The sequence below is a fragment of the Empidonax traillii genome, unplaced genomic scaffold (assembly GCF_003031625.1).
Source record: "Empidonax traillii isolate 1590-97213 ecotype Southwest subspecies unplaced genomic scaffold, ASM303162v1 scaffold93:size1158651, whole genome shotgun sequence".
Lineage (NCBI taxonomy): Eukaryota > Metazoa > Chordata > Aves > Passeriformes > Tyrannidae > Empidonax > Empidonax traillii.
The window spans coordinates 524,868-540,272 of NW_020955286.1; the positions used below are offsets into that span (position 1 = coordinate 524,868).

Sequence of the window (15,405 nt, forward strand, 5' to 3'; positions counted from 1 at the left end):
TCATTTCCTGTCCCCATGAACTGCTGGGGTGGAGGAGGTAGAGAAAATCAGGAGTAAACATGGGAAGAAGAGAGGGGTGGGGGAGAGGTATTTTATGATTTAAGTTTTATTTCTCATTATCCTAGATTGGTAAGAAATCAAACTAATTTCCTCAGGTTGGGTCTGTTTTGCACATGATGGTAATTGGTGAATGATCTCTCCATGCCTTTAATGTCAACCTGTGAGCCTTGCATCAAGTTTTCATTGTTTTGTCTTCCTTGTCCAGCTGAAAAGGGGGTGTGATAGAAATCTGTTGGTGCGCACCACAACTTCTCAGTGTTGTTTATTAGAATTGTTGGGTTTTGTTCTGGTTTTGTTTGTGGGAGTTTTTTGTTTGCATTTGTGTGCTTTTTTTTGGTGGTGGTGCAGTTTTGTGAGTGTGTTTTGTTGGATTTTTTTTTTTGGGGGGGGGGCACTTGTTTGGGGTTTTTTGTTTTTTACCTAGGGGGAAAACATCATGTTCCACAGTCTCGGTGCTACCACAGCCCTTCATCCCCGAGTCAGACTTTCCCAGAGGAATGGCTCAGGAAACATCAGTTCAGCTGCTGCAGAACAGACTAATAAAACAAGTGCTCTTGCCCTCTCATCATCTTTGTGGACATCCTATGGACTCACTCCAACAGGTCCACATCTTTCCAGTGTTGGGGCCTCAGAGTTGGATGTGCTCCAGGTAGGGTCTCACAAGAGTATAGTAGAGGAGGGGAATCCCCTCTCTCAGTCTGCCGGCCACACTTCTTTTGAAGCTTTGACAGCTCTTTAATTGAAAGGTATTGAGGTTAGATTTCTAATCCTAAAATAGTTGATAACTAAAGTAATTTTCATTCAATGTAAAGTTGTTAGCCCAGAAACTTCTCTCTTTATTTTGTCTTTTCCTGATGTCTGTGTGTGTGGAAGGGAAAGACAAGTTGAGGGTACTGTGAGTATACAGTATCACCTCCTGCAGTTCTAAAGTGATAGTTTAATTTCAGACATCTGGGCGGGTTAGTAGCTGGACCTTTGCAAGGGCTATTCATCTGCCTATCTGCATAGGTCTCTGCTAGAACTATGAGGAGTTTCATGTCATTTTTGTGTCATAATTGGATGACACTGCCTTGTATTTAAAATATCAAGGTGTTAATATTTAAGATGAATCGATATATGCCTTAATTTGCAGATGAATCTGTGGGGTTTTGTCTTGGTTTCTCAGAAGTTTTGTAATTGTGGAAACCTTCTGAAAGGAAAATATATATCCCACTGACAAAAATATATATTAGATTAAATTGGGGAAACATTTACCAGCAAACAACTCAAGCCCGTCTACCTCTAAAAAAAGGAAAATAAATAAAATTTTTTTGAACAAAAAGGTCTTATAACATTATTTCATCCATGGTATTTTTGTTTGCTGACTGGGGTGCTGTAGAACTGGTTTCCTCCAGCCTACATATAGCTACTATTATCTTCTCTGGTCCATTCATTGCTTAGGCTGCCAAGTCATAGGTATCTGTGCATAAGTTATGTGTCATTACTCCCTTATCTTGAACTGCTGATAACTCTTGGTACCTCGGTGTGTACAGCCTTCCCCAAACACACACCTCTGGTATTTGGCTATCAAATAAACTCAGCAAATTCCCTCCCCTTCTCTCTTCATACTTTCCCTTTCAGGCAATGAGGAAGGCGGAGCATGGATGAAACGCTGCTCCCCAGGTGCCTCCTTAAAGGTTGCAGAGGTACTTCATGAATCATTGCCAGCTGTTGCCTCTAACAGTGAAGTGATATCTGTATCTGACTTTTATGCAGCTGGGAGCAGGATGGGCTCATACTGGAGTGCTTGTGAGGTAAGAACACAAAAGCTCTTGAGAACTGAACACGGCCTGAGGTGGGTGTGGCTGGGATTGTGGCACCTACAAGAGGATTTGTGAGCTTTTAGTCCAGTTACTGGTGAGCTTTTAGTCCAATTTCATGTATGTATTTACCTATTTATATCAGGGTGACTGATACCTTTGCTGATATCGGCTGTCCTGTGGAGTCACTTTTGGTAGTGAAGTTCTGCCATAGTGTGTCATTCACGTGGAGGCAGGAAAGCAGTCTGAGGTGCTTCACAGGAGCCTATGGTACATTTGGGCTGAATCTGTGGTTTGATTCAAGCTTTAGGCAAGTTGGGCTCTTTCACAGTGCAGCATCTGTCAGCTATGAGTATAAACACATGTGGTGTCCAGGTAACTGTGCTAACAGCCACCTGATTGTGATGTACACAGGAAGGTTACTGCCTAAAACCAGTGATTAATCATGGACACAGAGACGATCCTAGTTTGATATTTGTGCGTGACTGACATACGAAAAAAATCTTGATCTGTTTTTTCAATAATGTCTGAGAAGGGTTTTTTTTGGGGGGGGGAGGGAGGGGTAGGGGTTTTTAGATTTTTTTTTTTTTGTATGTTTCTTTTTGTGTGGGTTTGGGGTGGTTTTTTTGTGTGTGTTTGGTTGGGTTTTTTTGTTTGTTTGCTTTTTTGGGGGTTTTGTTTTGGTTTTGTGTGGGTTTGGCTTTTTTGTGTGTGTGTGATTTTTTTTGTTTGTTTGTTTTGTTTTTTGGTTTTTTTTTGGTGGAACATAACCAGGAGGGAAAGCTCTAAAATGGTTCATTGGGTTCCAGTGAGTGAGCATACTCTGTTCCCTTCTCAGCTCTGAAATTAAAATTAGCCTCTGGTTTGCCTATGAGCAAGTTATTTAATCATGCTGTGACCCCTGGTTGTAAAAGGGAGTTTATAGAGTTTCTCTCCATAACATGGAGGTATGTTAACAGAAATGTGCACTGATGCTTGGAGACCTCAAATGTGGGATCCCTTTGGCTGAAGAAATAACATGTATGAATGTCTAACCAAACCGGTTAAAGAAACACTAAAGATTTACAAGTTTATCCTTTAGAACAGAGCCTGTCTTTTCAGGGGAAGTACGCATAGAAAACAAGGAAGGACACTGACTTCTCTTTTCTTTCCGTTGCCCTTAATGACTGAAACAGCATCATGAGAGAGAATAAAAATAAAGGGTCTTTGGTGAGGGAAGGGACAGGAGATTTATTTCATCCAGAACCTGAATGTAGATAGAAGACATTAAAACATGCCCTTCTGTTTTGGAGTTAGATGTAAAATACAGACCAAGGTCAGCTTCAAGAATGATAGGAGTGTTTGTATCCAGCTTCTCAGCTGGATCAATTCCTAACTGGAAAAAGGAGTGACACAATGCCCCTAAAGGGGTTTAAAGGAATCATTTTGCTAGCAGTGAATTGAAGAAGGATTAAGTAATACTTCCAGTGAAGCAACAACTAAAATTTCAGGTATTGAAATCTGCAAGAATTAATAATTTGTTTGAGTCATGTCTAGTTGTTTGTCCTTCCTTCTGTGCTTGATGTTTCAGCTAGTGATAGTTATTGCAAATATCTTTCACCTGGTTTGGGCAGGGAAGTTTCCATAGCACCTCTTCCAAAGCTGCTTTCATTAGCTTCTTTTTCATGTAAGTTCTGCTGTGTTTGTGCTGGTGGTGCCTCACTCATTTAAGTAGTACCATTTTCTTCTGGGGTCATGATGCTTATGAACATAGATAAGACATTGAAATCAGCAGCATTGTGATTAAATGTTTTACCACAGATTGTTTCTGTTTGTATCTCTTGTTGTCCTCTTCCTGGTCGCAAAAGCTGAACTCCTCACAACCTTTAATGTATTTTCTCTTCACCATTTCTGGGAAATATTCCTGATAAAGATTTTAAATGGAAACTTGGAATTTTTACTAAATAAAATTATCTGAAGAAAGTATATTTTCCAGGTAAAATTACAACTGTGTAAGGTAATTAAATTTATTTTATCTTTATCTACAAATGTTTGATGGATGTGCTTCTCATGCACACTAACTCTTTGCTGACTTATTTCTCCAGATTAATTGTTGATAAAGATTTCTTTTAAATGAACATTTTCTGTTATGTAAGCCAAACATTTATTTAAAACCATTTCACTATGTTATCCATTTTACTCTCATTTCTTCTATCAATTACATATATTTACACAGATGAATATTTCCTAATTTTTTTCCATTTTTTTTTAACTCTACATAGACATGATTTTAATGTCCAAAGCAATGCAAACAGTTTTTCTTCCAGCTTTGCTATGTGGCTTTAAAAATTGCAAAAGGCACTTATGGGCGGGCATATTATATGAAGCATAAGCAGTTTAATATTAATGCAGGTATTAACTTTGTCACTTTTCTGCAGAGTGATGAATGCCCATGCAGTTCATTCTTTGTGAAAATCGTAAGAATGAAAAATCTGAGAAAAGCAGATCTGCGTGAGTATTACAATCTTTCTTTGCAGTTGCCAGTAGTTCAGTTCTGAAAGCAGAGAACATAAGCAAGCACTGTAACTGGTATCTGTGTATGAAGGGACACCATGGTTTCAAATATTGATGCATAATTGAATGTGGACTATGCCTAGAATACAGTTTTGTATAAACAATATCTGTTGGTTTATAGAATGCTACCATTAGTGGATAGCAAAGGTGTACTGTGAAGTACCTTAACTACCAACAAGGTTCAGAGCAAGTTTTGATGAACAAATTCAAGTGTTAATTTCAGTTGCAGTTTTTTAATTTTATTTTACTTTTTTAAAAATAAGGTAAAATGAGCATTATATAGCCTATTGTCAAACAATTTTTTTTTGTCAAAACTTTACTGGAATGTATTTGAAGTAGACTTTTCAGGATAAATAAGTGCCATGAAAATGTTTCTGAAGACTTGGTGGAATGGGTGAAAGTGGAAGAGAGGAGAAAAATCTTAGCAGTTACTCAGGAGAAAGTGAGCTGAAGATTAACCCAAATATCGGCCTCAGAAGGGAAGGACAAGACAGGAACACAACAGAAAGGAAGTGAATATGAACCTTTGCATATTAAATAATACCAGCTGAACACATCAAGGATATTTATCTCCGTGGAGATTACTATTCATTTCTTGCTTTCCTGCCATTGAGCCTAGCACAGGGATATTGCCTTTTCTTGAAAACAGCACATCTTCAGAGAAAAGTGAAAGGACAGTTCAATTTCCGCTCTTTCTTTTTAATCTCAGATGAACTGTTTTCTGACATAAATGATAACAAGGGAATGTCTAAGTTGCCCTGACAGCCAATAGCATCAAGATAACCACCTGCAGAGCTGATAACCAACTATCTGCCTCTGGACTTAAAATTATGGAGAGTTATCTCTTTCTCAGCATTTTATAGTGGTTGGAAATTATGCTCTTCACATTCTTAAGGAAAAAAGATCTTTCAGAAATCCATAACTATTTATCTTAGCTCTTTATCTTTTATTAGTCTTTATCCCATATCTTCATTTTGAGCAGAGACTTGTTTACCTAGTTTCAGGTTTGAAGCTCTATCACTGGAGATTTGCTTCCAAAGCCAGATGGAAAGGAAGATCTTTGGTATCAAGAGCCAGAAGAAGCAGTGCTAGGTGACAGGGTCTGTGAGGATCTGCTTCATCCATTCCCCATCCCAGTTGCCTTTCTTTATTGTGCAACAGAGCACCACATTTTATTTTTCTCTGAGAATCAGGAGCAAATTACCTGTGTCACAGCAGAGTCAGTGAGTTTTTATCTACACTGTACCTGTATGGTCTCTTGGAGCACTTAATTTTTTAGTGGAGTCATTCCACATGGTGCGATACACAGCAAAAGAAATGCGACTCTGTTAAAAAGCATTATATTGAATGAGAAAACCACTGTGAGAGCATAGTAGAATTCTTATGTGGCAGTGCCTTTATTCTTGATATAAAAATTTTACAGCGAGTTTCAACACCTGAACTATGAGAGAAGTCCTCAGAGGAAGAGATACAAAGGCATCTGTTAAAAAAAATGTCATGGAAGAGAGAGGTATTGACATGTACAGCAAAGCTCACTTTGTAGTCTGTACAAAATTCAGAGTGGTTTAGGCTGAAGTGCATTTATGGGCAGCATGACAAGTGGAGACTGAAAGGATAGTGAGGAATTCTAAACTATGCATTTCATTACACATGAATAGTTACTTGAATGTAGCAACAATAATTTAAGAAGAAAGCAGAGATAACTAGTTAGGCCTACTTGTCTTTGTTTCTGCAGAGAAATAGCAGTTTATCTGCAGATATTTAGTTTCCCAGGATTAGTCTTTGCTCAGTAGTGACTTTTTAAAAATATTTTTGTGGGAATGTATTTGTCATGTAATTAATGCATTTGTTAAAATATTTGCAAATATTTAAAATATATTTGGCTCAAAATATTTTGGGAAAAAATATATTTCCCACTCACATTTATTTGTTTTAATCACTATTTCTGTACAATTTTAGTTGTTAAGAGAGACAGAGATGACAACAGAGAGTCGAAAGATGGCCCAGAAATAATTCCAGTTGCAAAGAGCCATTGGTGCTTTGTTAGAGTCAGAGTCTGATTAGAGCAAGCTGTTTTTTGGAAGACTGCCTGTCAAAGATGAGTATGCTTTGCTTGTCTTTAGCTGTGGCATTGGACAGGCAGTGTGTCTTCCTTGTGCAGAGCACTGCTACCCACAGCCCACAACATCCAAGTAACATAGGACTTGTTTTTTTTTTATTACAGGTTAGGTGTGCCAATCATCCATAGCCATGATCTCTTGACCTTTTCTCTTTGTGTCAGACAAAAAGCTGTATTTGTACATGGTGTAAGAAAAAGTATTAGGCTGCTAATATGAGTTTAAGTCTGTTAGGAATAAGGCTTACTTATGAACCAGAAGGATTTGCTCCCACATTATATAGGCTATCAGGTAACTACAATCTGAGTAGTACATATCATTCCTGAGACACAGCTGTTGCAATTTCTAAGAATGTTTGAGTTTGACTAAATTGTTCTTGTGAAAATTTGTAAGAATAGTGATACCAGATCAGTCCAAAGTTTCATCTGGATCAACAGTATGTCCCCAGAACTGGCTTATAATAAATGCTTTTGGGTAGGATGAATGCTGAATCATGCTTTTAGCTGGCCCACTTTCCCAAGCTATTTGTGGTTCGTGAGGTCTGTGGCTAGAGATCTGGCTCTTGAGTTAAAAGTAGTGTTTGCATTTAATTGTCATACCCCAAATTATTGACTCCCAGAGGCCACTAAGAGGTCTTACTTTGATACCTTTCATCTCCCTTTCTACTGGACAGGAACCTAGATACTCTTTTTTCAGTGTTGCAGGAAAACACCGTGCCCAGTTTCAGGATGTTATTGTTTGAGGAGGTCTATATAATTATGTTGCTAATTAGATTGTTACAGACATTTCTTTTTTTCTCTTCTTTCCTTGCATGGGCAGCAGAAATGCCTACTTGAGAAAAACTGATCCTTTTCAGGCTGGGGTGAAAAGCCCTTTTTTGCATATTAGATAGGTCAGCTCTTACACCAAGGCAACTTACCCTTTGTATTTATTCCAAATATAGCAGAATACTTAACAGTTATATTACTGCCTCTGTCTCTGGCTTTAAAAGTGAGAAAGTTTAATGGTGGTCACAAATCTTCATAAATGCACCCACTATTTCTTCAAAATCGGCTGAAGGAAGCTATTTTACTGCAACTTTTCAACAGGGCTGGTTTGAGGCAGCAGCAACACTGGGAGCCAGTGGCAGCATCAGCTGTAAACGTCACAAGCGGAGGTGCCTGGGCTCTTGATATTCCTACACCCCCATTGCAGTGCACAGGGGCACCAGAAAAGCTGTGCTGGATCAGTCCAAGGTCTCTCTTGCCATGTGTTTGAGGGCGGTGAAAGACAGGTGCCTGGGGCACTTGAGAGGGAAGGGAATGTGTAGAGTGCACTCTGTATAGTGTGTTCCCACAGCCTTTGATCACTTCAGAGTTAGTAACTTCCCAGGCGAAATACAGTTTTTCTGTGTGAACGCAGCAACCCCTCTAGTCAGCTCTTGAACCTACACAGACTCTATGCATTGACAACGATCTTTGCCCAGCCTCTGGTTTCCACCTCACAAAAACCTTTGCTGCAATTCAAAGCCTCACCCGTGTAGTGGCAAAAATCAGTTTTGCCTTCACTGCTGAAAAGCCATGAATTTGTTCTGCCATCCAGTGACTTCCCATGTCAGCTGATGTAGTTGGAGATTGACTTTCAGAAGGTTTCCCATATGTAGGAACCGACTGGTTGTTGCAAAACTTTTGTTTTCCAAATGCTTGTCCATCGGACAAGATCACCAGAAGAGGGCATAGCTTTCATTTTCAAGTCCCCCCTCCCAATTTCTTCTAGCCAGCTTTATGCAGGGCTCTACATTTCCACCGTTTACCCATGTCACAGTTACTTTCTGGAGAGACTTCTCAGGTAGTCAAGTACCACTCCATTTCACCCCGTGTGGTGCTTATAACGAGAACTAGACCCTAACCCTAACCCCAGCTGAGCTGTGTAAATTCCCCAGAGTGGATCTTGTTTTCAGTGTGGCTGTCCAGACCTGCCTTGTGCACAGTCCCATTGGAGCACACCCGGCACTCACTGGTCTCAGAGATTGCCACTGCAGTCACAGCAGGGCATGGGCGATCTCGCACAGCTGGCAAATCTGGTTTTTCATGGCCCTTTTCTTGGTGGCAGTGTTCACTGCTCTTCCAGGAGGGAAAATAAATAACTTCTACACCGCAAACTGATACATATGGGAGAGTAGCCTGTCTTTTTCATGGGCTACAAATAAAATATAACATTAACCCCTTCTACATACATGTATTTCACAGAAATATTCCATTTAGGAGACAAAAAATGTCTTTATAAATAGTGACTTGTCCTACTTGGTATTTAGCAAAGTCCAAGACGGCAAAAAGCTTTTCGTGGAATGACCTACAGTTACTTTTACTGGTTTGTTGTTGACTTTTTTTCTCTTTAATATGACAAGCTAATCTCAATCAGCATTCTCATTAGAAAAAGCCTTAGGCTTCTCTTTAGCTCTAGTATTAAATCTGGGCCTGTTGCAATGTCATTTAATAACATACTTCCAATGCTATACTGCCTATTGCTTTTAAAAGTTGGAAGGCAGTATTATCAGTGTTTTTCTTTATATCACCTAAATTGTGTGTAACACCATCATAATAACAAAATCCCTTTCGGTGCCATGCTCTCCAAAGGAAACTATTGTGTGAGGCAAGGATTGATTGAAGACATGCTCACAATGTACTGGGTATACTTTATCTCTGACTGTAGCACTGATGTGAGTGGGCAGCAGCAGTCTTTTTGCAAAGAGGGCAGTCGTGGGTAGTGCCAACAGGCAGATGCCTGGGCTGCCTGTTCTAATGGCATGCTTGCTTTAGAGTGAAATTTCTTTCCATGGTCACTGATGTTTTCTGTGGTTAAGAGTCATCCTGGGACATGGTCCTTTGAAAAAGAGCATTGGTGTCTTTTCAGGGCATCTCATCTAAATTACTGATGTCACTGGCTGCTCAGATGGGCTGCTTTTGCCTTAATGGAGAGAAATCCTAAAAGCAGACTAGGACAAATGCTTGGCAAGAGGAATCTGCACAAGGACAGAGAAGTCACTATGTGGATAACTACCAAGTTGCAACAAGGCTTGTAAACAAGGATTTCCTAACTGGTTAAGAAACTGAAACAGGTATAAAAACAACTGCTAATCAGAAGAAGATCCTCCCTGTGATGTCACAGATCCTGAAGCAGGCCTTTTCTTACTGTAATTGTAAGCTGATTAGATCAAGATCAAGAACTAATTGCGTAACTACTGAAGTACCTGTTGAAATGGATTCCTGGTCTTGACTGAGATTTATAATGAAGTCATAACCACAGTCACTAATACAAGTAATAAATGAATGGATAATCTCAGTGAATATTTTGTGAATCAGTTTCACAGCTGCAATTCTTAACAACCTCTGTTTCTTTCTACTCAGTCTTCTTTTTGGTTTCATTTACTCATGCTAATCAAGTCTTCTCATTCTCTTCCTCAGTTCGTTGCTACCAAACACATACATAAATCTGGTTTCCCGCAGGTTACCCATTTTGTATTCTCTAATCTAAAAGATTATTTCCATTTTTTTTCCTTTTTCAAGGCTTTGATGGCCATGATGGATTGTAGTGTATAGAGTGTAGTGTATATTATATTGTTTGTAATTTTATTGTACTGTATTCATAATAAGTAGCGTGGAGACAAAAAAGCCTCCCCTGTGCCATGATAGCAGCATAAGCTGCCACTAAAAAGGACAATGCTATATATAATCAAGGAATCATTACTATGCTATTTCTTTAGGATTTTTTGGTCAGCATACCTCCTTATGTGAGGAATAACTGTGGAAATAATTACATCTCTACTGCTAGGTATCAGTGGATTGTATATAGCTATACATACATCTTCTTGCAGCCATGTGGAATTTTGTCTGCAAGAACAGAAAGCTGGTTTGATGGTTAAAGGTATTATGTGTGATGTTCCCCCATGACTTCCTTTAGATTCTTAGTGCCACCTTGAAGACAGTGAGTTTCTCAAAACCTTAGTTCCTCATTTCCAAAGCAAGGACTTCAGTAAGGGTACCAGGAGCCTCAGAGAGGCACTAGAAAGTTGAACTGATTATCAGCTGAGATACTGATAAAAGAAGTACAGAACCTTAGGTAAATGTTTGGCTCGTCTCTGTCTCAAAGGCAAAGGTGAGAGCAGCTACTCTGCTCTAATACTCTACTAGTGCAGGTGGCGTTGAAGTTCTTATCCTTCATTGAACAGGTATGAACTTTAAAAGCCTTTTGTGATGGTACTACATGTTTCTAGAAGACTTGATTATCCTCTTTTTTGGGGGAGGCTTCTAGTTAGCAAGTGATTGAAACAGCTTTCAAAATGTTTTATAATATTTTAAAATGTCAAACCCTGTTTTAAAACAGGTTTGAAAAGGGTGGAGGCAAACGAAATGAACTGAGGAGAAGCTTGGGTGGAGAAGAGAGGCTGGAATGAGTAGGTAATGATGGCAGAAAGGTAGAACCTCACAGTGCTTTGAGAGGACACAGGTCCATGCGGTGATCCAAGACTCTCCCACTCCTTCTCTGTCATTTGGCTTGCGGAGTTAAAAGGCAGTAGCAGACTCCAGTCAGGAAGTGACTTTCTAGTTTGCACTCAGAAAATAGACAGTGATGATGAAGCATGTGCTTTGATTCCTGAATAGGATTTCTATATTTACAAACTTGCTTGGGCTGACCTGTGTAACACCTTCTCACCATTTAAGAAATAGAGCCGACCATTTCCTTTTTCCACACTTACGGTCTCATTTATCTTCTTTGAAGTTATTGTGCCTTGGAATTTTTGATCATCCTTGATAAGGAACAGATTTTATTCTAATCCTGATTACTGTTGCACAATTGCGTTTTGAGTTTAGGACCAAAATATATTTTTCTTGATACTAAACATTAACCACAAATTGAATATCAGGAGATCTGTGTTCAAGTACTATTAGTTGCTTTTTTGAATTAATAAATTAATAAATAACATGAAAATGGATAACAGCTATTTACTTATTGCAGGAACTGTTTCAGGATTTTTTGAGGTATTCCTTTGATGGGGAAAAGGGGCAACTTCTTATCTTTGGTATTTTATGGTGAAAAATACATTTAAATACATATTTGTTCATTGGATCCCAACCGATTTTCTTATACACCTCAAAATCTTTCCTAGTTTTTCTGGTTTCATCAAGACAGCAGTATCTGCAGTTCAGCCAGTTATGCATTATCCAGTGTGACTGATATCTGTAATTAGTGATTCATTCTTTCCCTGCCCTCTGAACAGAGACCTGTTTTGTTTTATGCATCCTTGCTCTCTTAGTGTCCTTTCACATGCATCTGTATGAATGCTGCTGATGTGAGTGGTATGATAAAAGCACAATGTGATAAGGCCTGTACCATGTCTTGGTCCCCATGAAGGTTTATTTTGAAAACTTGGAGTAGTGCCAGGGAAAGTCTTGCCCATAGGCGAGATTCTCAAAGTGATGGTCTCCAGAGAGGAACTTTGGGCAACCTTTTTGTTGAACTGAGGACACTGATTACCTTGTAGATAAGGACCAAGAATCCAGATGTGATTTGCTATTATGTGGGAGGCAAATGTAAAGTAGAGAGACTATATTTAACAGGACTGTGATAGTTTGCATTTCTGAGAAGATACATGAGAGTGTCCACATGGGACTATGACTTCACTCTTGGGCACTTTTTATGACTGTACCCTCTGCAGGAGTCAATAAATTAGTGCTGCAATAGTAACCAGTAAAGGCTGAAAGTAAGATTCACTCACAAATGTTGGTGCTGGTGCTTGCATCATATTCCACTATTAAATTGACAATATTTCAGAATATCTTCCTGACAAAGATATTCACCTTTTCTTGTTCAGGACCAGCCTTGACTACCTTTCTTTAAGGAGTTCCTTTTCAGTTCAAGAATAAAAACTAGACAAAGGAGGTCCTGGGTATAAATGTTCCTTGTTACTCAAATATATCAATTCTTAATGCTTTAATTCATTCTAACTCAAAGGAAAGTTGCTGTAGAGCACTAGATCAGTTGTGCATCCTAATGGACCCCAGACAGAACATGAGATCATTTAATTTCACTGTGAAAATAGGATTGGTTATAGTCTTGTGATAAAAGAACCCAATAGACAGACAAACAAACAAAGAAAAAAACCCCAAAAGACTGGAGTCTGCTTCACATCACTTTGATGTGAAAGAAACTGATGGTAACATCTTTGTAGAAAAGACATAAAATGTGAAACCTTGGCTGTCAAAAGCAAAGCACACATTGGCAACGCATCTAAGTCATAAAATTTATGTCAGGATGAACCACTGCTGCAATGTAAACTTTCAATTCATGCTGAATGAACTCTCTTCTTACCAAGTAAACCAAAATAATCAAATTGTAATCTTCACCTCTGTGTTATCTCTGTAGGTCCAAAATTTAATTCACAAAATGGTGACTGACATTTACAGACTTTGGGCTGAATCCTCAGACACACAAGTACCTATTTACATTGGGTGTAAACACTCTTGCTTCCTGTGAGTTGTTTTGGTATATTATGGCATTTTTCTTACCAAATTAATTCTTCAGCATTGATGTCTTTAACTTCATATTGGCTCTGCAAACCATTCTGTGAGAAATGAGGTAAGGAGGGAAAAAAAGTAGGGGCATATTGCACCCTACTTTTGTTACTTAGTTATTATATTGATGTGCCTTATTATTTTCATGCTTAGGCATAGCTCCTCCCTCTTCGCCATAGAAAGCAAAGAGTATCTCCAGGTATCTATTTTTATTTATGTGTACAGAATCTTCAGTAAATTCCTACAGATTATCGCTGTGAGACTTAGGGATATTTTTAACCTCACTTATCATATTTGCAAATATTTTCTGGTTTTCAGATACATCAAACAGCAAAAGGAGAACACCTAATGCCAGTCAGCCAACCTTGTCTTTACTGTAGTATTAAGCTACAGCTTTTTGATAGCTTCCCATTCAGTACTAGATTTTATTTGAAAGAAAAAATATCTAGGAGATTTTTTCCTGCCATAAAGTTTATTTATTCAGTAGCAAAGTTTGTGTTTCAAAACTCTGTGTCTCAACTGAAAAATTCAAATCAGAATTACTGCTGCAGTGCACTGTCAGTGCTGCTGCTTAGTGTCAGCTCCTGCACAAGATTACCTCTCCAATGATCTATTGCTCCTGCTTTTTCAGAAAACATCCTGGAGGAGAATAAGAGAAAAAGGACCATAAGTACATGTTTTTATAAGGCATGTCAGAGACATTTCTAAGTCAAAATAATGATGCTTAAGGAAAAAAAAGTTTTAGCTAAACATCGAAAATATTTTTGTTTCTATTCCCTTACTGAGTGAATAATATTCTTGTGAATGTTTTCTGAAGAAAGAAAATTTGTGAGTGTTGTTTTGTTGGTTCAGCTCTTTCTGGTATTGATCTTGTTCCCTCTTGTGTTTTCTTTGAAATGCAAGGCATTTCTGTGTACTGCTTGCAACCTGCTTCCAAGTCTGTTTCCATGATGTTTTGCTCTGATAATGGTTTCTTCAGATGCTCAGCAGCCTGGCCAAGACTTAATTGGCTAGTTTATTTTTAAATGAAAATGAAAGAACGTTCTTAAAAATTTTTTTCTAACTATAGGTCTGAGATTGCACCACATACCATTGCAAGATGGTCTGAGGTGAAGAAAAGAAAATCTGTTTGATAATACCTCTTTGCCAAAAATACACAAATTTTTGGGCCCTGCTAGTTGATGCTCTGACAGTGGGAACAGTGAAATGCTTGTAAAAAGTCTAAAAAAGGCTGTGCCTATGGAAACACATGATTTCTCCTTCAGGCGTCCATGGACTTCTCTGCATTACATTGTGTTGCCTTTTGTATTGTTTCATTTTGACAACGGTGTTGTGATGGTACATGGAAACTCTAAGGTATGGATTTAGGCCTTCTTACTTGGACACTATATCTGTTTGGAAAGAAAAGATGGCAACTCTTCCAATGAACTTACAATCTTATTTCCTGTGCGTCAAAGAGAGAGGTTTGGAGTTGTTTTTGAGACAGCACCCAGATATCTGGGAATTGATCTCTTGGGCTTGTGTATGATATAATGATGTCCTATCCCTTCTTTCAAGAGTCAAACCTGGCAGGGAGATGGGTTAATTTGTTTCCATGCAATAATTGATGTGACATGATTATCCTTTTTATTGCCTTCCAGCATACACATGGACATTATGTGGCAGCAATTCCATATGACACCTTGCAGGTTCACCTGGGCTGGTCTTCTTCTCCTGATGCAGGATGAAGTTTATCATGTCTGTCGCTCTTTGTTACATATCTGGGTACTAATACCCTCTGAAATGAGTTACCTAGAAAATTTATAAAATCTCTCTTGCTAGAGCTAATGCTCTAAGAGCTGAGGCCTCATGGGTTGCTGAGTTGGTGTTAAATGTGGATCATCAGGTTGTGGGACTTTGTTTTTGCTCTTATTAAGGGTGAACAGCCTTGCTAAAGACTGGACTATCTTCTCAGGTTGGCTATAGGTCTATTGTGTTTAGAGAGGATAAAGGACTGAAGAGAGATCCTACCCCACAGCTCTGTGTAGATACAAGCATGTAAGTCACAAGTGTAGTGCTTGTTTGATACTCTGAAAATATTGAACACCTTTCTTCTTAATCAGGAGTCATAGCTAGTATGTACAACAAAGAGATATCCCAGATCATAAACGAACAAGTTCTCTAAAACACACGTACATCATTAGTGCATAACTGACAGATAGCCTGCTTCTTGGGCACCAGCTGAAGAAGTAACTATGCAAAGTTAATATTATATTCTTTAAAATGTTAAAAATCAATAGAAGAATTGTAGAAAATAATGTGTGTGAGAGAGCTAAAGAAAATATT

At 38.6% G+C, this 15,405-nt stretch overlaps 1 protein-coding gene across 1 annotated transcript in view; it reads left to right on the plus strand.

Moving 5' to 3' along the window:
* The window catches only part of LOC114056469, a 63,281-nt gene that overhangs the window by 27,088 nt on the left and 20,788 nt on the right, over nt 1-15,405 (plus strand). Inside the window, exons 22-23 of the mRNA XM_027881678.1 lie at nt 1,681-1,853; nt 4,277-4,349. Coding sequence (XP_027737479.1) covers nt 1,681-1,853; nt 4,277-4,349 — 246 coding nt within the window. The remainder of the gene's footprint in view (nt 1-1,680; nt 1,854-4,276; nt 4,350-15,405) is intronic.